At 42.5% G+C, this 24584-nt stretch overlaps 1 protein-coding gene and 1 long non-coding RNA gene across 4 annotated transcripts; one reads left to right on the top strand and one right to left on the bottom strand.

Moving 5' to 3' along the window:
- Nucleotides 1-667: 667 nt before the first annotated feature.
- NFYB (nuclear transcription factor Y subunit beta) lies at nt 668-19166 on the bottom strand. 3 transcript variants are annotated; one of them, XM_074825906.1, is made up of 7 exons: nt 19045-19166; nt 9285-9378; nt 8656-8786; nt 6629-6826; nt 4509-4590; nt 1318-1397; nt 668-1106 (listed from the first exon to the last, which is right to left on the bottom strand). In XM_074825906.1, the coding sequence occupies exons 2-7, from the start codon at nt 9376-9378 to the stop codon at nt 1074-1076; spliced, it is 618 nt and encodes a 205-aa protein (XP_074682007.1). In that variant the 5' UTR covers nt 19045-19166; the 3' UTR covers nt 668-1073. The 3 variants fall into 3 exon arrangements, with proteins under 3 accessions (XP_074682007.1, XP_074682010.1, XP_074682009.1); XM_074825909.1 differs by having other exon boundaries at nt 19017-19096; XM_074825908.1 differs by lacking the exon at nt 19045-19166 and adding an exon at nt 17658-18478.
- A 569-nt stretch (nt 19167-19735) lies between these two features.
- Nucleotides 19736-20386, top strand: LOC141924067 (uncharacterized). The gene is made up of 2 exons (XR_012623449.1): nt 19736-19854; nt 19982-20386. It is a non-coding gene; the product is annotated as an uncharacterized LOC141924067 (long non-coding RNA).
- Nucleotides 20387-24584: the final 4198 nt, after the last annotated feature.

The following is a 24584-nucleotide window of genomic DNA, read 5'->3' as shown; positions in this document are numbered from 1 at the left end:
TTTATTGCAAAACCAGGGAAGAGACAGCAAACTAGAAGTCTGTCTTCCATTTCAGATTTGTATCCCTTGTTCAGGTTTGTCACACACGCACTCACACATACACGCAGCCTGTACACAAAAAGTCGCTAACACATTTGAGCTCACACAGTCTCACGAGAAACCTTAAAACATTTCAGTAAAAAGTTAAAATGAGATCTTTTACCACAAGGACTATAAAAATCCCTCCCACCCTCACTACCCTTCAATTTCTAAGTTTTGGATTCTAAAAACCATACATAAAGAGGAAGGGTTATTTCAGTAGCACAAAGACTACCTTAAATATATCAAAGTAAGTCTAAAGAGAGTTAATGCATCTGGGGGAAAAAAAGAAGAAATGAAGACCTGCATCACACACAGTGAGTGTTTTCATCAACACTGTTGATAAGCTCAAAGTCTCTAAATGTAGTAGAGCATTGGTTGTTTTTGATTAACTTTTAATTCTGAAGTTACATTAGAAAAAAACAGTTGTAGCAATTCTTTTGAGCTGCTAGTTTCATGAGGAAAAAGTCCCTTTCAAAATTTCAATAAATATGCTGACATGTAAAGTTAGTTGAGGTTGTCATGCAAGACAAGTTACATAACCAAGACCAACTCAATCTTTATAATAAAGGCAACTTGCATTCAAAAATGAACTTTACCCTTACAATTTTATTCAAAGGGTAAACATGAATTAACCCAGCTGTTTACCTGAATTACAAAAGTAACATGATTCAATATGAAAATAAGAAACTGTCTACAAATCTCTGACAGTAATAAATTGCAATATACAATGCATACAGGAGTTATACAGAGCAACAAACTCTTGTACAAAACAAAAATACTTTAATACCTTTAAAATCCAATTTTTTTTAAAATCATCATGAAAAAGATTTGAGTCAGAACTCACACCTCAATTAGTCAAGCTTCTGGTAGCTACATTACAGCTATTTAATATACAAAGAGATAAATCTCTTCACCAGTCATTAAAACTGCCTCTTCGTTAGAGATGCACAGCTTTTCTGTCTCGTGTTCCCAGATACAAAGTTTTCTTCAAATCATGAGAACTGAATTTGCTGAACACCAGAGATCTAGAGAAAGAAAACGCAAGCTTACATTCAAATGCACCTTTTCTGAAACTGCGTTGCAGCTAGCAGCCTTGAACTGTCACAGTGTTGGAATGTCATGACAGCCACCACCAAAGGACTAAATAAAATTCATTCTCATCTTCCAGAAGAGGGCACGTGAATTAGTGTTTGAATTTTAGCAGCAGAAGGGAGAGTAGGGGATGGGATACAGTACCTGTTGATACGATGTTGTATAGACCATAACATTCTGCTGTTGGCCATCTGTAGTTATTAAGCCTGCTGGCAACTGGTTAGCTGAAAGAAAGAGTATTTTAAGAAAGTTAAGACAGGAACTGCAGAATACACAGAGCCTTGTTTGATGTGTCTGTCACCATTAAATAACTTTTAATTGTGGTCTGCTCCAGGACTATGGAGCCATTCCTCTCCTGACAGCTGCCGTCCTACACTGCATATAGACAGACTTGTCTCTGAGTGTTACAAGTAAACAGGTGTATTTCCATTAAGAAGAAACACTTAGGAAACAAAATTCAACTTAATTTTGCATCAGATAATCTAAAAGTAAGACTGCACCTTCTTCTTCCCCTGTATGTATCTGAAGCAGAACATACACTGCTGTACACTGGCAAAGGGAGTGGAGTTTGCTGTCCTGACCACTGAAAAAGCCATCTCCAGCATTCAGTACCCCCAGAAACCCTGAGAATTCAGTTTGTTTTGTTTAGAAGAAGGTTAGCACTTGAGCATACATGTGTGTGAGGAACTCAATGAAATCACTGTGCTTCTTTATAAGACAGGATCCATCAGGGACTCTGTAACGTGGAAGTCCCATGGAAGACAGTGCAGGCAGGCAGGCAATGACAAAAAAGAAAAAAAAAAAAAAAGAGAGAGAAAAAAAAAAGGCACTGCCAGAGCCTGTCATTACATTGTTTGACTGTTTGACTTGTGTGTACCCTGAAGGGCATGCAGAAGAACTCTGCATTTCATAGAGGAGAGAGGAGGCCAATGAACAGAGTAAAAAATACTTCTGAGATTTACAGAGAAAACACAGAGAGTGCTGCTCTAAGATAAACCTTTACAGTAACACCTATGTTGAGCTCTGTGACGTTCAGAACAGGTATGTTACAACTGCTACTCGGAAGCAAAGCAGCCCAACTGTTGTAAGTTGTAAATTAAGTCACTGTAGTGTAACATTCTCCACTAGGAGACAAACAATGGGGCTTTTTTCTTGCTGAAGTATGACTGTTACTATGTATAAATAAGACTTACAACCCATAAAAAAATTCTGAAAACAAGGAACAGCTTTCATTTGAAAGCTGATGCTTGGGGTTCTTAAATTGTTGTTTTGATTTTTTTTTCCTCCTACCTTCATTGTACAATTTCTAAATACTTAAGTTGCAAGTTAAGAGATACATTAAGATTATAGTGAGAAGGGGCTGTGGCAGGTCCAAAATTTTACTGCCCTTCAATGCATGTGTTCCACATCCAACACAGTTTAATGCCAAGCCTCTGACCCAGCCCTGGCACTAAGCTAAAACAAAGAGCTAAGAGTTATGCCACAGTAGCACAGCTATTGCTGCTACTGCTGCGGCAAGACCATCATTCTTAATAGATCTAGAGCTGCCCCTACGGAGAGGGCTGCCCCCTGCAGCACTTCATGAGTTGTTTGTTTTTTTTTTTTTTCTTCTGCTACTGCAACATTTCCTTTGTATCCTGCCAAGACTTAATGTTTATCTCCAAAGTTGCTCTTTTCAAATCACAATAAATCAAGATTTATTTCATAGAGCACCCTGAGGCTCCCAAGCCTGAGATATCTGAGCAAGTGACTAGGAGCAGATCTTCAACCTTCTGCTGTTTAACAGGGGCCATATCAAATTTGGGAAGGGGACAGAGGATCCACAGATGTAAGGGGATTCCTTTTTTCTCATTTACATTTTCTAGTGGGCATTGTACTCAAGCTAAGCAGAGCATGAGCATCTGGAGGAGAAACTTTCTGTGAATTTGCTTCTTTGTCCATACAAAACAAGATACTGGATGCAGACACAATCAGAAGTTTCCAAGTATATATTTTCCCTCAACTCTTGAGCTGCAGTTTACATGCTTGAAGTGCAAATCAAAATATATACAAAATAAAGCTTTTAGAACAATTTCTATACACTGACTTGACAAGCTTCCAAGCCAGACAGACTCCCAACAGCTGCAATCTAGAAACCATCAGCAACATACTCAAGGTAAATAAATTTGGCCTATAGTTGTGCTAGTGTCTTACTACTTCTGAACCAACAGAGCATTACATATGAGTATGGGTAAGAGTTTACTACCTGCATTGCCTAATCTTTAATTATAGAATTAGTCATATTAAAAAAAAAAATAAAGCTTTCTATAGGTCCCCTGCAATATTTAGGTTTAGATTCTTAATTTCCATACAGTTTTATGAGCTTATCTGCCAGGCTAGAAGAGACCCAAAGAGTCTGTACTGTTTTTTATAGCCAAAACCATCATACTGGGAGCAAAGTGTGTTTCAGACCCTGAGTAAGTCATTTCAGTCCTCAGGCTTTGAATTTTTGCTAGTTCAGTAGTCTACTAGTGATCTTAAACAGAAGATTTATCAGATACTTAAATAACTAAATCTCATCAGTAGATATGATTAGAGCTGCACCTTCTAATTCTTCTTGTATCAGCTTCAAGATTACCAGCCCATAACATTTAAAAGCCAAGGAGAAGACTACATGCGAGAATCCAGCATCAACAAAACCAATACAAAGTCCCAACAACCGTCAGGCTTTAATTCACAGTACAAGGAAGAAAAACTACAGTGAATGCATATGATGCTCCTTGCCCTACACCTTTTAGTTGCCAATCTGTGCATTCTTTTGAATATAAGAAATACTAAGTGTTTTAGAATTATACGAAGATGATGTTCTTCTCTGGCTCATTTCTCAAAGACGAGCTCCTCAAGTCGTCAAGTGGAGTTTATTTTACTTTTTCCCCAACAGTCTTGCAAGTAGAACGAATGTGGCCTAAATATGTAGCTACTGGCGGGGGGGGAAGAAAAAAGAAAGAAAAAAAAAAGTTTGCACCTTTCATTACAATCTGTGTTTAAGTGTAGAGAAAACTACTGGCACTAGTGTATGCATTTAAATCTTCCACAGCTGACATTAGCTATTACTAGAGTGTCATCACTTATCAATATATTACTTCATTCTGACTATAAACTCCTCCCAGTCAGGAGAATTTATCTGAGCACAGGTTATTCTCCACACATCTCAAATGAAAATCTCAATGGATCACAGGTGTAATATGTGGCCAGTCCAGGATGTATTCCTCAAGTAAGAATTCTGATGTCTAAAGGAAGCGTTGTTTATAGAAAAGCCATAGTAATAATGTAATAAATTAAAAAGTATTACTTACTAAATGCTTCCTCTGTGAGTTCCTCACTTAGACCATCTCCAGTTGTAACTGTTCCCCCAATGCCCTTTTCTCCTTTCATTGCCTGGAGAGAGAAGAAAAAAAAAAAAAAAGGGAAAAGAGAAAGAATTTGTGTTAGACTACAGTTGGCTTGAGATTGTTTCAAGATGCCAAGGTTTGGAACTTGCAGAAGAGTCACTGTGCAGCAGCTGGAGTTTGAAATCTAAGATCTGTAAACTATGGGATTTAAGAACATGAGTAGTACAAGAATATATGAAGGGTGTTTTTCATCTTTGCCATACTCCTCAGAAACAAAAACTCCACAAGTCTTTCTAAGAAAGGCTTTCACCTTCTAAGGAACGTCGAAGATCTTCAGTAACCCAGAAGGAGCAGTTAAGAGCATTTACAAGAAATCACAGAATCTCAGAACTACCGAGAATGTGCAACATTTGCTTACCAACCACATGCAAGTGCCATCATCATACAACTTAGAGTTGACATTTAAAACCAAGATACTGGATTTCTTTTCCCACATCGAGGACTACAGCCAGAAAGGATATCAGCACAGAAAGCCAAGGCTCCCAATCATCTGCATGCAGTTTTGCAAGTATGAAGTTTGATGCTCTATGCTATTACATAAGAATCTAAGAAAATAATATAGGTATAAAAAAAGTATTCTCTGCAACTGTTTGATGTAGACTAAGTACTAAGCTACAAAACAGAAATATTTCACTATATATGGCACCCTGAAGACAGAACTAGCTGGAATGGAGATTTAAAACTGGTAAGCAAAACCATCCAATCCATCCATCCATCCAAATAAAAACCAGTCCCACTATTCTGCTACCACAGCATATACCTGCAAAAATGGTCATTTCAGAATGAAAGTAGCATAGATCCACTTCAGACTTCTCCAGAAGTACTGAAATTAGTTAGGCACTACTTGCATTTTTTTATTAAGGCACATACACCACTTTGACGGCATGTGCAACTGCTACACGGGACTGGAAAAAGATAGCACACAGCAGTACTTCAACTTTTAGATTACACCTCCTGTTACTCAGTTATCACAGCAAATGCCCTTCTGTGAAGGCGAAGTTTCAAGTGCTATCAGTAAATTAAGTATCACTAGCAAGTCTGACCCCACTGATTAAAGAACATAAGATTTAGAACAAAGTCTGAACAGCATCTCTACCTACAACACTGCCAATTTAGACATACCTGCTTCACTCATGTCAGTAAAGGAGAGCAGCCATACCAACAGAGGGATCCACATTTAAAAAAAAAAAAAGTTAATTTGAGTTTTTTCCCCAGGATTATTTTAATCCTGAACAACTTCCTCATTGAGGACTATGAGGAAGAGAGGTCACTGGATAAAAATACCTTTGATTTGTTTGGTCAAACCTGGTATTCTGAGGTAAAGGAACACCAAAGTAAAGCAAGCAAGCGTAATTCTCTTTGGTCTCCAGACAGGAGGCGGAGGGCGGACCAGAACAAAAAGCCCAAGCAGAAGCAACTTCTTTTTCAAGATGTTTAAATTGCTGAAAGAAAAAAATGTCACTTTCTGCTAGAGAAGGGATAAATTAAACTGCTTGGATCACATACCCAGCACATACTATGTATCAAAAGCAAACTGAGGGACAGGCTAAAAACCACAGATTAAAAAAATCATTGAAGCAGATAGGCTTCCATGTGAATCATTATTCCGACATGAGAAAACCAACTTTTTCTTTTGCAGATCTGAAGCCCAGACAAACAATAGACATTAGGCTAGTTCCTTGGAGGATGCAGTCTAGTACAGTTTTATTGATTGAACCCAAAGATTGAATTAAGTATTCTTAATAGGCACCTTTAAAGAACAGAGTGATTTACTACCAGCAATATATTAGAGAATTTATTCAGTTGAAAGCTTTAACTACTCTGAATCAGCAAGTCTAATCAAAATGCTTACTTAGTCCTTTTTCTCTTGATATCCTCTGGAAAGCTTTTAAACATTACATTAGTTCCTGACAATAGCTGTGAGGTACTATGCAAGTTATCCATTATACTATTACAATGACAGGGAGCTAAGGATGAACTCAACCAGCTTAAATAAATGAGGAAATACTGAAGTATATACCAACCTCTCTGAATTTTTGGAGGTATAACTTCAAAGGTTCAACATAGCTATCAAACCCCAAGGTAGACATGGCAAAGAGAATATCCTCTCCATTGATGGTCTTTCTTTTCTCTTGGTGACACCTCTCACTTGCTTCTGATGTTATAAAGCTGATGAATTCACTTACGCACTCTTGCACGCATTCCTTTGCATCCTTAGCAATCTAGGAAGGAGAAAGTATCATAAAATTATTCATCAAGATGCAAGAAGACTTAGAAAAAACCCACAAAGATTACGCTAGATAATAAAGAAAACATCCCCAAAACTGACGGTAATACCCATTTAGGCAACACCTGTATGTGAGGGAACCACTGGATGTCATCACTGCTCTGTGTAAGCACAGCTGCAACACGATTTTGATCTGTTTTACCATTTCAAGCAGCACAGCCAACTGCCAGTCTCTCCTGAAGTCATAACTATGTTCTGTACAAGCTTTTACATACAGATGCAGCTCCAGTATTGCTTCCTTTGCTTATCTACACCTTCTCTTTAAACCTGCTCATTATAATACCACAGCCCACTTCCATCTTCCTTTTAATAGGCCCAGCAGTTCCAACCCCACTGCAGTACGTTCCCACAAATTTGGCAATCCTGACCAGATTCAGGGACTAGAATACGTGCCTAGCAGCAAACGTCTCTAATGCTTTAATATTCTGGTATAAATTTTCCAAATGAGAATTCAGATGAAGAAACATAAGCCCCTGGCAAGAATGAAGTAAGTACATTTGGTTATGGTTTTCAGCTGGACAAAAGTCATCTACCTGACTTAAAATAACAGCATGATTATTTGGGAAGCTGACAGGAGCGAACTGAAAGATTACAACAATTAAGATTCTCATTCTTCACGAGAAGAACCTATTTGTATTTTTTTAAAAAATAAGCAGAAACCGTATGTAGAATCTTCACTAGTTCCTCTGATATTTTCAGACACATAGGGTGAGATTTTCAGAAGTACTCATCAGCCAGCAGCTTCCCTTGCAGTTTTTCACAAGAACCTCCCTGATTTTTCAAGATAGCTCGACATCCCATATGCTAAATTCTTGAGAAAAATCTCATCTTGATCACTAAAAATTTATGACAATATGGACTAGTGAAGAGATTTTCGCAGCAAAGATATAACTGTAACACCCAGATCTCCAGAAAGCCCTGAACACTACGAAAGTACAAGCAGATGCAAGTAAATTATGTCTTGCTTCTATTTAAGAGTAATCTCAAAAAAAGAAAAAAAAAAAAAAACCCAAAAAACAAATCGGCTTTAGCTAGAGGAAATGTTACTGGGGCAGGAGATGTATTGGAATACAATAGAGAAACAGCAAGTAATAGGAATCCTGCAAAGGCTTAAGATAAACAGGTAGAATGGTCAAACACAGAATCACCAACTCAGCAGAGTGAATTAAAAAAAAAATTATCTGTTCTAAGAAGTAAGAAATACAATGTCTTTCAACATCTGGCCTCATCTGCTACATGGTGTAAGGCAGACTTCGTAGGTCATTTTGGCATTTGGATATGTAAAGATTCAGGCGATGGAAAACCAACCATTCTCTTTCCTTCAGGATGAGGACTGGATTTTTTTGTTTCATCCAAAATGGTTCATTTATTCCAAATTTTATGCACCTCAATAAAAGCAGATTAAATTTCATAAGGAGAATTGCATAGAAAATATTCTCACAGATACAGGATTGTCATCAAGTCTGACCCCTTATGATGATTTCCGAAAACACATCTTAGAAAAAGAAAGCTCTTGAAAGCCCTATGAAAAGCACTGTTCTGGATACTCTAACTATGGCAGCCACTAAAAGCTTTCAGAAACCTAAGAAAAATGGACTTGGTCCCAAGCACCTCCTGCTCAGATTTTTTTTCTTTTCTTTTCTAAGGCTCTCCTCCAAAAAACCAGGATCATTTGGAAAAATATATTGTTCTACCAGATCAAGTTCATTCAGAGGAAGGAATCAAACTCATTAACACACTTGCTTTACCAGACAAGGGTATTACCTTTCCTGTTTGGGGTATGGCATTTTTCATTATCCTTGCCACATTTGCAATTGGAAGATATATATCTTGTTCTCTGAAACTCTCTTTTGAGCCATTTGTATCTTCATGATCATTCATGCTGTCCTCTGTGTCTAATGAAATAAAGAAAAGTTAACAGAAATTGTATTTGATAGACAGCAGGCAATAATTAAGTCAGTTTAAAATCTTACACTGGAGGATGAAGACCTTTGAAAGCAGAGTGTATTAACATTGTAGAAATAATTTAAAAAATAGACGCAACACCAGGGTACCTTTATGGCTGTTCAGTATCATCTTTATCACATTATGTGCAGAAATGTGTGTGACTGCCAAACACCAAGCATTCTTATTGTCACATCAACACACAAACAGTTCCTAGAACATCAATTTTTTTTGTCATCACCCCAAAGGACTCTGTGTCAACACTGAAAAATCCAACCTCCACCTTCAGACTGCAGAAAAAATACTTTATACAGTGAGGCATTATGAATACAAACAATTGCAAATTCTTAGCTTGAGAGAAGATAGCAGAGAACTATACAAGAACCGGAAGGAATAATACACACACACACACACACAGAAATAGTAGTGTTTACTGGAACATTTCTTACCATCATGAGGCTGTATCACATAGTGACTGCCGCCAATGTAATCTCCAGCAATTCCTAACTGAGAAGCATCCGTTGTGGAGCTATCACCATCCATCTACAACCAGAAGGTGGAAACCTTTCAGGTATGTTTGTTACACTGTTAAGTGCAGCTACTGCTGAAAAACAGCACTTTAATCAACTTAGAACTATGAGACCAACTTATAAAAGCATAAATACTCTGTCATTTGAGAACAGTATCCCATCTCATTACTGAGCTTTATTGACAGTGGAAATCGTGAAACCATTTTGTGAAGCTTCCCCAAAAATTCAGCCAGAGGCACAGGCTGTGCACAGAAACATTTGGTTTATGCAGCACATACACAGCAACCTTGTGTTTGTTCCCATGAGAGTCTGACCAGAACAGGTCAAGGCATCTGTTTCTCTGAATCACCCTCAAAACCTGCACCAGCCCACCACTCACTGAATGCTTTACCTACAATTATTACACAGACGGCAGCCTTCACTCACCATTACCCTCCACTCAAACAGCTTTTATCAAGCCCACTGACAAACATCTCCTAGACAGATCTGAGGACCAGCTCTGCATCCTCATCCTCTCGAAGGCACCAATCACTCCTAGGTGCCTTCTGAGTCCTGTTTTTCCTTTGCTTTCCCTGATCCTCCCCTGCCTCACTCCTCTGGGCATCCTTTACTGCTCCTCTCACAATGTTCTGACGTGGTGGCCAACAAGAAGCCTTCCCCTTGAGGCTTCAGAGATGAGGTCACAGCTTAATAGGTAGTTTGAATTCCAGGAGAAAGAGGGAAGCCAGAAGAGCCAGCACTTCCCTCCCCAGCTAGGGATTTATTGTCCTGGGAGGCACTGACCACATTTCAGCTGGAGGAATATGGGAAAAGCCTGCCTTCCCCCTTCCAGACACAGCAAAACTACTGAGGTCATCAGCAGCCATTTGCTGGTAAGTCTCAATGTTTGCTAGGAAATCTATTTTGTGAACAAGAGGTCTCACAGTGCTGTTCGGCGCAGAGGCAGTGGCCCAGAGCCTCCTCAGCAGCCTGCTGTCTCACCGCTCAGAGACATCGCATGTATTGTGCATCCTTGTTCTGCAGAAGCAAGAGAGGTGAAGATGCCTCCTGCATCCCCTGGAAGTTCACACCTCTTTAGTGAGGACTTGCCACAACAGCAACCCAAGGCATAGCTGCCTTTTCCATCCACGTTTTGCCACCATACACGCAGATATACGTGCATTCCTGCAACATCAAATGCTTCAGCCCCTGTAACCTGTTACCATATTATATTCTGCCTTTTTATAGGAATAATGAATGTCCTTAAACACTATCAGCAGGTGATCAGTAGAAAGCTTCAGCCTATAAAAAAAAAAAAATCACGGAAGACAACAGTTCCACTTTCAAAGGGGGTGTTTTAGCAGTGCCAAATATAAGTTTGAATTCAAGTCTCCACTTTTAAAACTTTTGGACAATTTTGAATTGTTTCCCAGTTGCAGGTGTCTTGAAAGTTAGCATATTAAAAAAAACTTTTGCAGAACATTTAGCTCACGTGCTTTTTTCCCATGTAAGGTGGTATTTTTGCAGTTATGTGCTTTAATAAAGCTTCTTTTAGAGAGAGGAAACAATGCAAAAATTAAGGAGGTAGAAAGGGTTCCCAGCACAGGGGAAACTCAACAGTGGCACACAAATCGAAAGGTATTTTTGAATGCATTTAGATGCGTGGCACCAGATTCACCTTTGCCCTGAATTTTCTTGGCTACGTTTAACATCAAACAACTCTGTTAGCATTGGCTTATCTACCCATTTGCTAGAAAATCAGCTCTTCCATTCCCATTCTATGCTTCATGCAGTTCCTGCTCTGGACCAGCACTTCCCATCCTTCCCTCTCCCCACCCCAGCTCTTTCTGACAAGCAGCCAGCCTTACTGACAAGCTACACACACAGCCCCGTGGGAGGCAGAACCCAGCTCAATTCACTCGCTGACCTACACCAGCTGTTCAGGTACCCCAGTGTCTTTGGAAAAACAGCCTCTGCCCCAAGGGGTCTCATGGTCATCGCCAGTGAGACCATGCAGCTCACTTCTTTCTAGAACCATTAGCCTGAAGAGAGAGAGGGAGGGAGAAGCAATCTTGTGCTATTTTTATACCTACCCAGAAACATGAGCAATTTAACCTCTCTCTAATCTGCACTTTGCCTGTGGCCACAGGGCTGGGTTTTGCTTTCAAACCTTTAGGCGACATCCGGTGCTACACTTGGGACAGATGCACAAGTAACCTGAGAGCTGCTCACATTCAAGGCAATACTGTAACAGCTGGATGTAGCCTTAGGAGCTGCTTAAGAGAAAAAAACCTCTTCCACCTCTTCTTCATTGTACAGAATATTACGAGCACAGACTGATTTTTTTAGAGCACTTCTGGTCCCTTTTGATGGGCTTTGGTAAAACAGTTTCACTTCTTACACAGCAGCTCTGCCAAAGGAAGGGTAGCATTTTAGGCATTAGCCTTCCATGTGCCAACTTTCACGTAAATTTGCTTTGTCTGCACTTTGAAGACTCTTTGTTGGGAGATTTAACTTTGCTTTTCAATTTTCCAAAGGGTCTGCAGTCTGCTTACTCAGCTCGCTGTAATGACAATGCAAGGATATCACAATCCTGCATGTCAAGATCACCAAAATTGACATCACCCACATTAAGAGAGTTGTGTCTTTTTTCCTTCTGCAATTAACACTCTACAGTCTGGTAAATCCCAAAAGTCACCTCCAAAATTAAGTTAGGATTTTCTGGCAGTCTTGTTCTCAGTTTCGGCCCTCTGATACCTACCAGAGTTTAACTCAGAATTAGGGTCTCTACAGACAGCGTTAAGTTTACTCAGCCCCAGTACTATTTTAAATGTCTTGATGTTTCTTCCCCTCTCCTTTTTCAGTCTTCTACGAAACATATATCCTAAAATGTTTCCTTCTTCCAGGATTGCAATATTCTTCAAATTTCTGCAGTGATGTGGTAATTCACAGGTTTCTGCTCACCCATCCTGCAGGCTACCCCATCTGAATCTTTATTGCCAAGACTCAGCAATATTATTTAAGAAACCATCTTGCTTTCATTAGCCCAGCTCACCTTCAAAAGACAATTCCTGCTTGAATCTCTTTTAAACCTCTGCTGCATCTTTAGACAGTTTTGGCCATATTAGACTAATGCATCCTCAAGGTACTATCCTTGCTTTTATTCTTTCTGTGTGCACACTTCCATGCCTACTTACATTATATATTATTTCACAATTAGCGAGAATTTGAGTGAAAGCTTATCAACGTTATGAATCTAAAACAATGACTAGCAAAACTGACAGGAAAAGTCTTGCAAAAGAAAAAGGCAGATCTGTCTTAGATAAACAAAACAGGCACTGACTGCTTAACATCAACTGAAATTACTTCTGTGGGTATTACTTTAAGAAAGTTTAGCTGCCAGGACAACCTTGGGACAGGGGATTATGCTCAGCATAACACCCTTCTGCATAACGCTTAGCATAATCAAGTTCTAATCCAGGATCACAGGATGATTCAGGTTGGAAGGGGCCTCGGGAGGTCTCTAGTCCAACCCCTGTTCAAAGCAGGGTCAGCTCCAAGCTCAGGGCTTTATCCAGCCACATCTTGAAGACCTCCATGGACAGAGCCAGCCCAGTCACCCTGCAAGCCTCTTCCAGAGCTTGGCTGTCCTCACAGTGAGAAAAGGAGCAGCATCTCTACACACTACTTCAATCCAAATAAATTTGATGGAAGAATTTCAGTGAAATTTGTCATTTAATTCAAATCTAAGACCTCTTCCACAGCTTGGCTGGCCTCGCAGTGAGAAAAGAAGTGGCATCTCTACACACTACTTCAATCAAAATAAATTTGATGGAAGAATTTTGCTCAAATTTGTCATTTAATTCAAATCTAGATCTAGGCATCGGAATATAGCAACTGTAATTAATATATCATCTAGTCACCCTACTAGTATTTCTTTGAGCCTGATGGATGACATAAACATGACCCTGCTGGAAAATGTAGCCCCTGCTATCCTAGTCATCTCATAATGAACACAATTACATGTTCGGGTATTACGGTTTTAATTTCAGATGTTCAAAACTCAAGTCAATCACCACATATCTGATTTTCAGCTCAGCACAAGGTCTGTAACACATACAACACAATACAATGCTCAGAAAATGAGAAAACATTGCTCTTAATACAATGTTGTTAATTAATGCCCCCTTTAAACAAAAAAACCCCAAACAAAAGCCAAAAGCATGAAACAAACTTTCAGTGTCCCTGATGTTACTCTAAAAATGCAACAGTCCAACATAGCATAGAAACAACACCCTGCCTACAGTAACTGCAGTCACTGGAGACTGAAAGGACAACAGTCCTTACGCTGACATGTTTAGTAGAAAGAGCTACTTCTTTGGATGGAAGTAGATGCTAAATTTCACGAACAGGCAGAATCCTGGGAGATCTAATCCTAAAAGGTTCAGATGTACAGGCACTCTCCTCTCAGATTTTGATTTAGCGCCTGGAGACGTCACAACTTTCTTTAAAGAAAAGTACCAATTTGCATTTGTATGGCAGTTTCAGCAGGCAGACACTGCAATGTCTTTTAATACAAGACAGCATCTCCTACACCTGTGCAGCTACAGAATCGCACGAGGGAGAAGGGCTTCCAACACGTTGGTCTAGTAGCACGTATCACACACATCTGCAAGAAGCCCTTTTTTATTGCACGTTGTACATTATCCTTAGCCTTTAGTGCAAGGAAAACACTGAAGCTCCTCCATGCACACACATATTGACTGAATCGAGACTGAGCGCTGAGCATATCAGAAGCGACAACACATCAGTCTCTGAAGTGACCGTGCCACCATCTGATTTTTATCAACAGAGATGGAGAGAAACCAAGTAACTACAGGACACTCAATCCAAATATTCAGTGATACACTGCAAAAAGTGTCTGAGCAGCAGCACTAAGTTTTCTGGTGGTGGTCTTCTGTTTGTTTGGGGTTTTAGTTTGTTTTTTTTTTTAAATCTCTAATGACAAACATTACTAGGAATATACAAATTAATGGATCCAGGGAAATTAACCTGAGGAATATGTTAAAAGAGAAACATTTCAGATGAAGGGCATCAAAGAAAATTCAGTGCTAAGATGCAAGTGAATGAACACACAGGTTTACACCGACATCTGGTAGAAAATTTTCTGGAGGATGCTTAAGAAAATATGCTCCTGTCAGCTGCCCACAACTCAGACTGTTCCAAGAATACATCTATACTGAATTAATAAAACCTAAAACCTAAGTAACTCAAAGTAAAACTTGCATCCTGTTTAATCTTAAGAGCTCTCTTAAGAGAGCATTATCAGTGGTTCAGCTAAATAACTAAAGAAGAATGCAAGCCCAGACCTGCTAGCACTGAGGAGAGGAAGGGTCCAAAACTTAGATCAGTATAAAAGACAAAGATAGAATCAAAGAAGCAAGACTTTGTCTTCAGAATGGGGAAGTTACCTGGCAGTGGTCTGCAAAACTGGTCTCTTGAGCTGGAAACCAAAGGCCTCTTGTGACTTAAGTACTTCACGTAGTATTTACCCACCCCGTCCCCCAAAACTGCTACCCTACAAGAGTGACAGCAGAAAATGATATGCTGAAGCACTTGATACACTCTCCACACAGTTGTCCCTGTCACAGAAGCAGGACAGAAATTATAACTAAAGCTGTAGGTAGTAACCACATCAGTCACTGTACATTAATTTTGCCACCACACCTTAACACAAGAGATGTAAAGCTGTAAAACAGTACACAACAGCAGAGACAACAAAGTTTTATTTGAGCTTTCTGCACCCTCACTTGCTGCCCCTAAACAGAAAAACAGAAAGAATTTTTAATTAAAAATACAATTTGAATTTCCTTTCATTTTGCAATGACTTCTGGAGAACCCAATTTTCCCAGTGAACTCTCACCTGGCAGCAAAGCAGTGTCTCCTGCAGCAAGAAACACTGACAGGTAAATGCATTCACGGGCTGTCATTCCAGCAGATCCAGAAAAATGTAAAGTTAAAACCCCTTAGCATGTGCCCAGAACACAAACAGATGCTGCACTGTCTCTCTCCATCTTGGGCTCCTCGAATCTCTCACACTCAGTGTTTTCCCCCACAGCAGAATACCATTAGGAGAAGCAGAGTGATGCTGAGAGGACCTGACAGCGTCACTAAGGCTTGTTAGCATCTAGACTGTACCAGGTCCTTTCCCTGGACCACGGGGAGGAAACCTTTCCCTTATGAAATCCAAATAGGGCCTTTTCACTGGCCCCCTCCACGTACCAGTATTATCAACTTCATGGCTTATCTTACCAGCCCTGCTGTCACTGGCCCCAAGTCCCCTCCGCACGGATCCAGCTGTGCTAGAGTGTGTGGTGGCTCCTTACTAGGCTGGCTAACCGTTCACAACCATGGTTAGCTGCAATATATATGGGTGGACTAACAATGCATGTATTTTTACATCAAGTAGGAGTGGATCGGTGAGACGGAGCAAGCAAGAGAAACTGAGTTTCCATGCCTTCTCTTTTTTGGCAGTAAAAGAGAGAAGCTGGAGGGGAAAAAATGAGATGCAATGGAGGAACGGAGGCAGTTTTGTTGCTTTTGCAGAAGCTGGAAGAGGGCAGCAGTGCTGAACAGACTGCACCAGCACCTCCTGCAACACTGACTGAAAGCCGCATATACCTTTCCATATTAAGTTTTTGATGCTTATCTAGCATTTCTTGTGAAAAACTAAGCTTATCTGTTTATTAAAGCAGCAATCCATAAATCCTGCCTTTTTCTTTTGTGAGTCTGATAACATTTGTAAGTTGGTTATGTTTGCTTCATTGCAGTAGAACGTCAAGTATCCCAATAAGTTTATTCCTCCCAAGCAACAGGGCAAGTAGCGTTTTACAAAGCTAGCTCAGACCAGGCCAGTATTTTCAGCCAAAATTATCAAATTTGCTGACACTTTCTTTTATTCTATTGATGTTATTTACACATTGTTTAGTATGTGTATATATAAGTCATATTTTGCACTTTTTACAAGCATCCTGCCACTAAAACATTGATTTCCAAATACTGTGTTTCTCTGAAATACTATTGCAAAACTCAATACTGGAAAGTCAAGTTTCTTTCCAAGCAAAATTTTAAAGGTGAAGTGACATTAGAGATTTGCATTTGAAAGCACTAAAGGAAGAGCCTTGCAAGACTTTTTAAATGTTGACAAAACAAGATACCCGAAAGTTTCATAGTACTTAACATTTCATGTATTTACAGTATCTTGAACAATCTTTTTCACTCAATTTCTGTACGCTGCCTCCCTTCATGTAATTATTACCACAACTAAGATGATATCTATTAAAACTTTGAACTGGTGTAATTGTCAAATATTAAAGTATAAAGAGTAATATCCAGTATTCTTGACTTCTTTCAAATGTAATTTCATAGCTGTACCTGCTAGCAGCCAAGACCATATATAAGCACCCGCTCAATACAGAGCACAAGCATCTCATGCAGACCTCATAAATAATGATTCACATTAAACCATCTTGGGTCTCCCAGAGAATTACAGATGGATCCTCCCTTAACATTGTAACTGTCACACCATAGGCCACACAAGCAGAAAAAAAAAGGAAGTAATCACTAATCTTATTGTTTAGGAACGCTATGCTAATGATTATGCATAAACACCATTCCTCCATTCCTGCAAGCCAATTAACGCCAGACTCTGCATAATGCCCAAAGCAGCTCCTTCCATTTTGCTTTTTGCTACTATTTTGCGTGAGCTTCTTTCGAGAAAGCTGCCATTTTTTTTAACTGACACTAACTTCCATCTATCAGCAAGATAGGCAAAGGTTACTACATATAAGAGAGATCATTCAAGGGCTGAAATCTAGATTTCTACGTCCCTCACTGCCTACAAAGCTTTGGGTCATTGTTATCAATTATTTTGCCCTCCCAAAAGCAATCCAAGCACACTAGGTAGCTTTTACATGACAGTTCTTTGCAGAACAAAGTCTTTTTGGTTAAGCCTCGAAGAAACTGGTAAAGCTAGACTAGACGTTGACTGATTTTCTACTGCTGCAGTATTGCTGCAGGACCTAGGAAGTGTATCTTAACAGCTACAGAAACATTACTAGAACACGTGAATTTTTTTTTTTTCCCCAACATGATTGCCTGTGAGTAACCTACACAATACTCTTCAGGATCACCGACTACCTAATTTCTGGACGGAGCAGTGGCTGGCACACACAAGTATGCCCAAACACCACTTGCTGAACACACAACAGTTGTGTAGACATTGAGAACAGCAGAGTCCCGTCTCTCTCCTACCTGCCATGTGTGTTACGGGATAAGTCGTCGATGCTGCTCGGCTGTGCCAGCCGATCGATCTCACTTCCTGATTTCGTGCCCTTCAATGATGCAACCGCAGCCAGCGCAGGGGCACGAGGGGGAAACCTTCCTACTCACACAAATAGCCTCAAAGTCTTCCTCGCACCTAGCTCGCATCTATTCGATGGACACCTGTCTATCGCGATCCCTTGTTTTCAAATGGAACAAGACAACGCCTCCCCGGTCATCTAGCAACTTTATTGTGCATCACCTCGGCTGTGATTTCCGTGCTGAACGCTGCAGCCTCCCGTGCCTGCGGGGAGGAGAGGCCGCACACCGGTACCTGCCGGCTGGCCGGGAGCTCGGCCCGAGCCCCCCTGCAGACCACTGCCCGTTATCCGCTGCCCCAAGCGCCCTGCTCGGCTCGGGCTGCCCGCACGCTCACCCGGGCACCCTCACCACATCCCGGGGCCTCGCCCTACACTCCTCATCCCCGCAAAACACCGCCAGACCTTCACGGAAATTTCGGTCTCAACAACAGCGGCGGCAGCGACGGGGGCCGGGCCGCTCTCGCCCCGCTGCCCGGCTCCCGGCCCAGCGAGGGACCGTGGGCGTGGTGGGGCCGCGGCCCCTCGCTCCCGCGGCGAGGGGAGGGGGCTCAGCGGGCTGCGGCGCTGGCCGGGCAAAAACAAAAGAGAGCGGAGCCCCCTCCGCCCGCGCACGGCGAGGCGCGGCTGCCACAAAGCCGCCCCCCCCCTCGCCCCCGCCCGCCATGCCGCCACCGGGAAGAGGGGCCTGGGGCAGACCGAGCGCTCGCTGCCGGGGGATCGCGGCGGCCGTCAGGCCGGGTCGGCCCGAGGCCGTGCGCCCCGCGGGTGCCCCGCCGCGACCGGTGAGGGGTGCCGGGCGCCCCGCCTGCGCGCGCCCCGGCCCGCGGCGGACACGGCCGCGGGGCAACGGCACTCCCGTCTCCGCCTCCTACCCCCACCGCCGCCTAGGCCACAAAATGGAGCCGGAGCGGACGGGGGGGAGGGGGGGACACCCCCCCTCCCCGCGCCCGGCCCCACGGAGAGAGGGTGACACCGGCGGGGGCAGCCGTCCCGCCGCCCCTGCCAAGACCCCCCGCCGCCGCCTCCCCGCCCGCGCCGTCGCCTCCCTCTCTCCCCACCCGCTCCGCTCCCCTCCCCTGGCCGCAAGGCCCCCGCGCCTCCGGTCGCACAAAGAGGCGAGCGGCCGGTGGCGGGGCCCGGGGGCTGCCGCCCCCCACTTCCTGATCCCCGCGGCGGCGGCGCGGCGGCAGCGCCGGGGCCCGGGGAGGGAGACGGACATTTCATTCGAGCCTGCAGTGGAACCGGTTACCAATCATTGGCCGGAGCCAGGCACAAACCTCCAGTGCGGCCCTGGTTGGCTCCCTCCGCAAATCGGCTGTTTGGTTGGACAGAAAATGGCTGCGAAGGAACCAGTCCCAGCGCGGAGCCCCGCTTCCCGCAGCCGGGCTGCCCTCCCTCCGCGCCGCCTCCCCGCCACGCGCGCCGGCTCTTCCCCTCAGCGCGCTCTCCTCCCTCCCGCCGCCGCCCCGGCCCGGCCCTGCCCGCCTCCAGGCGCCTGGCTTGGGGCGGGGGGGGACACACACGGGACACGGCGGGCCCGCCTCCCCCGCGCCGAGGGGCGAAGGGGTTCCCCGCGGCTGGGCTGAGGTAAAGCCGCCCGTCGGGGTGCGCCTGCAGGTTCCTTTTTGCCCGTGGCCGGCAAAAGGGCGCTCTCCCGCGCGGGGCGGTGTTTGGGTGGTGGGGTCGCTAACCGGGCGCGGCCCTTCCCCGGGGCTGCGGTGAGGGAAAGTCTGGGAGGTGGGGAACGGGGGAGGGAGGGGCCTTCCCGGCTGTGTCCCGCTGGCCTTGTCCCCGGCTTCTCCCCCGGTCGCTGCAGCGGTCTGCTGGCAGTAGGGCCGGCGCCGTTTTTTATGAAGGGTCGAGACGTGCCTCGGCTCTACCCAGAGCTGCCCTACACCTGCCTCTGGCCTCATCGGTTCAGAGCTGCCCTACACCTGCCTCTGGCCTCATCGGTTGAGAGGAAAACACGTTACATCCCTCAGTGAGTTCCTAGGTCTCACGCAGACTGAGGAAGAAGAGGGTGATGAAGGAGCCGGATGGCTCACGGAACCGAGGTCCCAAACTGTTTGGTGGAACAAAGCCTTGGGGTGAGAGGATCTGCGGTTCTGTGTTGCCCCTTCCCTCTACAGAAATAAAATTTCACTGGAAACCTGAAAGAATCATTTCCCCTTGGTGATACGGAGCCTAACAAGCACTTTTTCCTTCCACTTTTAGGCTTTGTTCTGAAGAAATACGGGCTGCTGGGTGAAGAGGGTAGTTGGACTGACTTCTCCACTGAGATTTATAAACCTCTCTTATGAAGCATTTATATGAAACACTTCATAATCCACCAGTCCTGCCATTCACTTGGATTGGAGAGAGGAATTTTTCATCTAGGTGAAGGCAGCCAAAGACATTGCACACATCTGCCATGAACACATGTGTAATGTGCAATCCCCACAATGGAAGTAAGAAGAATAATTTTGGTTTGTGCAGTTCTTACTAACCTATACTCATTCTTCATTACTTGAGGGTCTTAAATTTATTTTACATAAACTGGTACAAAACTCGTATTTCACAATGGCCTCTGCTAGTGTTCTTCTGGTTAATACCTGGCAAATACAGTACCTTCCTCTCCTAGCTTTCTTCTGGCATTTGGATTTAAACAAAGCAAAACTCAGTAAACCTTACACATTTCCACTTGGTTTCACATAACAACATCAGTTTCATATATTTCACTATATCATAAAGATTCAGATTCACTCAAATGTCCATGTATTTGGTTGTTTTGAGTTTAAACTGAAACATCAAATGAGACAAATTTTGCATGGCCTCAGGTTTTTACTGCAAATGCTATATGCAGCTTGATTCTGCCTCCTGGGTGCTGCGAGCAGTAATTAGTGGTTTTTTTTTAAATGCTCAAAGATGTAAAGTAATACAAGAGCGTTCATTAACTTTGGGATCTTAGGGGATGCATTTTCCCCTTTATCTATTTTATAGCTTGTGTTCACTAAATATAATACCATGAAAATACACTATTCATCTTGCTGTGCAGTTTTAAGATCTTTGGGTGGATTCTGCCATCTCAGCCCAGAATTTCACAGATGAGTAGAAAGATGAATGCTGACCAGTGTGCAGGTTCTTCAGGGCAGAGAGCAGACAATGCCCTTTTTTTGAGCAGCTAGTTGGTACCTTGAATCTTTCCTTGAAAGCATGGCCCTCAAATCTTTCTACAGTACATTTTTCAAACCTGAAACAAAAATATTTATTGTTTCTCCTGTGGCTTTTTTGCTGGCATGTATAGTGTTGTATTGATGGAAAACTACTTTTCCACTTACTTTACTCCACGCTTTGCTTTAGGATGGCATAGTGGGAACAAGTGTTCACTGTTAGTGGTGACAGAACAGCACTCTGTGGTTGAACTTGTCAGCCGGCTGAAGCCAGGGAGTCCAAGCCAGCATTCCCCTTTACATAAATTTTATCTTGTGTTCCTCCATTAATAACAATATCTGTCACACATTTATCATGCAGCCTTTAATTGGTTTATTATTTTATCCATATGCTAAGTACATTCTCAAGCTCCATGTATTTGCAGCACCGTGTGTTCTATTCATGCTATATATCCCAAAAAGGTGTATTTTGACATGTCTGATCTGCATCTCCCCTCTGAATGATGTCAGGGTGTCTTGTGTGAACCTTGATAAATCATCTAGTACAATGCTTGTTGCTTTGTTATCTAGCTGCTTATCAGTTACTGTCTCAAATTCCCCATCACGTCATTTAGATTTTATATTCTCCAGGTTTGCATATAATTTCTCCAGTCTGCAGCGTGTTCCTCATTCTGTACCCAATCTACGTCTCCTTTTAGATCAGCTCAAATTCTGTCTATACAAAAAGAGGGGAAGAATGTTCAAGAGCAGGTGGAGTTAACTGCAGTAAGATGTAAGAGGGAGTTTCGTGAGGTTGTGATTTCTTTGGTGAGGTTGGCATTTTGTGTCTGGAGTTTTCAGTAAGGAAATCAGAATCTTCAGATATCTTCTGTTCTACTTAGTAGGTGTTAGCTAAGAAAGCTGTCAAAGGTGGGCACGTATGCTTCTTTGAACCAGAACAGATATATCAGCCTGCTCCAAAATGTGCCTTACTTGTGGTCTGGACTCTATCATTTGGAAAACTATGTGTTTGAAATAAGAAATTACAATTTTTGTAGAAATAGCACTGGGTGGTAGTGGGGGGTTCATCTAACGTTCTCCAGCGTTCTCATTACTGTGAAATTCTGAGTGTAACAGTCTGGAAATAGCTTTGTTGTCAAACTATGAACTCCATGGTACTTCAGGAATCTATTTTCATTCTTAATGGTGATCTTTCTAATGCTCATTATCTCCTTTTTTTGTAGATTAGAGCATTCTTATTTGTATTAGACAATCCTAATTAAAAGGTACTTGGAAGCTGCTACAGTGCCAGGCAACGCTATGTGAAAAAAGACTGAATGCAGAAATTCAGAAGAAATTATCTGCAGGTAATTAACCAAGTCACAGTAGGATAAGATCAGATGGAATTAATTGAAGTTCAGGACATTTTTATTTTTCCAAGGATCAGTAGCTCTCTGTTGGGTTGAGAAATTCTTTAGGTACCCAAGTATACCTTGCTTTTAGCTAGTATTGCCCCTTTAACAGTAACATTTCTGCTACGCTTGGAAGGAGCTAGATGCTCAGGTGGCCTTCACACTGTGTGATCCCACAGCTCTGAAAGGGAGTCATGTATAGGGTCTGTACTGTGACAGTATGCCTGAGAGGCAGAGCTATAATAGTAGCCAGCTTTGACATCCACACCATGAGGACCAAAGGATGTGTTTATTCACAGCAGACTGGTATCCAGCCAAAGAGGGGGCTGGGCAGAATGTGATTCTGAAATGACTACATCTCGTTTGGGAAGTGTGGTCCAAAGAGCAAGGTGCAAGCTTGGATTCAATCCCCAGGTCTCCTGCACGCTTCTTGTATGACCTTGGGCAAATTACTGTAAATCCAGGCCAACAGACTTCAATTGAGAGGTGCATAAATACCTTTGAAAGTCTGAGTTTTAATCATATTGTGCCTCAGTTCCCCATCTGCTGAATCAGTAGCAGTATCTTTCCTACTTTGAGCTGAACTGTGAATGGTTTAGATACTAGGAGAATGGGAGAGGGAAGAGTACCACAGGTAACATGACCAATGAAGGCATTTCCCGAAGACTTCTTGAGACTGAGCTCCTATGTGCAATCCCTAATAAGAGCTGGACTAATTTTTTAGCCGTTTCCTGGCCACTGCTCAACTGCCTTTCTTTCACAAGGTGTACAGAAATGTAGTATGTTGAGACATATTCCACTAAGTAAATTTGATTAAACTTGGCCAGTGTTTAAAAAGTTACTGGGGGAACGAAGACTGATAGGCAGTGCATGAATGCCTAAGTCTTGTTCCTTTAGATAAAACAAAAATCAATTTATTGTCTTCACCAGTGGAAAAGGTAGTCAAGCAAGTACATCCAAGGATACCGCTTGAAGTTTAGATGTGCTAGTTAATCTCAGCCAGGTGGGGTTAAACGTGGCTAGCAGCAATCCCTTTGAAATGTACCTGGAGCAGAACTGACTTGTAATCAGGTAATGTATATGTTAAAACATGTCTAAAACATCAAGCATAAACATTCCACAAGAGCAACAAAGAACTTCAAAGCACACATGCAAGATGATGGTCCAGACAGAACCATTTGAAGGATTAGAAGAGATCTTGGCAGAAGCCTCTAACTTGTCCATGAATAATACAGCAACAGCTGGAGGTGAAACTATAACAGTATCTTCTCCGCTTTGTTTTCAACAAAGCAATGCCACAGTTTAGAGATGCAATCTGACAGGAGCCTTGCTTTGCAATTGTGCCATTACAGCCTCCTGGATAAAAACATTTGCATTGGTTTTGGCTCTTTTCAAAACACAGGGGAAAAATCAATGCTCATTTTAAATAGAAAAGGATGAAATCATTTAGCTTTTTCAAACCTTACGACAAGTAATACAAAGTATAAAATGAAAAACCTAAGTAGCTCTTTATTTTTTGTAGTTAAATTTATGACACATTTGCAAGTGTCATTCATGTGGGTTTGTTTGTTATCATCAGCATTCAGCTGCATTCTATGGTTATGTTTTGGGTTTTCCTCTATTATCGGCTACATGTGGGATTGAAATTTCTCACTAGCGTAAGTATGGTGAAAGATGTCTTACTTAATTCTACTGTGCAAGAGGACAAGCAGCTGTTTAATGGCTATGCAGTGAAACCCTACATCTCCCATGGGTGGGGAAGCTGGGTTCCATTACAGCTCTGTTTTGGGTACTGCGGAGGGAGCACAGAAGGCAAGTCAGGTGAAAATGGGAAGTGAGGAAACATGAACTATTGCCCAGCTCATTTCTGTTTACAAAGTTAGTTCTGAAAGCCCCGAGACTGTCAGTGCTGACATACTGGAGTTACGGAGTAGGGTCTCTTGATGATTACAGAACTGAGTTTTCCTCTGTATCATGAAAATTTCTTTTCATAAAGCCCGTGTTCTCACATTTTGTCCATGTGATTGAACTGCACAATGGTAATAGATTTGATCACTTAGTGACTGGAGGAATTCAGCACTTTCCTGGAAGTATCCAAGTATTTCCAGAGGCTGTGGCACTTGTCAGTATTTGTAGTTTCCTTCCTGTGGAGGTCATTAGATGGGATTCCAAACTGCACTGATTCAAAGGCCTGCGTATGTTACCACTGTGTCAGCAGCATCACTGAACCAAAATTGTTCTCTTAGAATCTGGTGCTCTGGGTGGATCTTAACTGTT

Source organism: Strix aluco, chromosome 5, assembly GCF_031877795.1.
Source record: "Strix aluco isolate bStrAlu1 chromosome 5, bStrAlu1.hap1, whole genome shotgun sequence".
Lineage (NCBI taxonomy): Eukaryota > Metazoa > Chordata > Aves > Strigiformes > Strigidae > Strix > Strix aluco.
The sequence above is the reverse complement of the archived record's forward strand: the minus strand, read 5'-3'. Positions and strand labels throughout refer to the sequence as shown.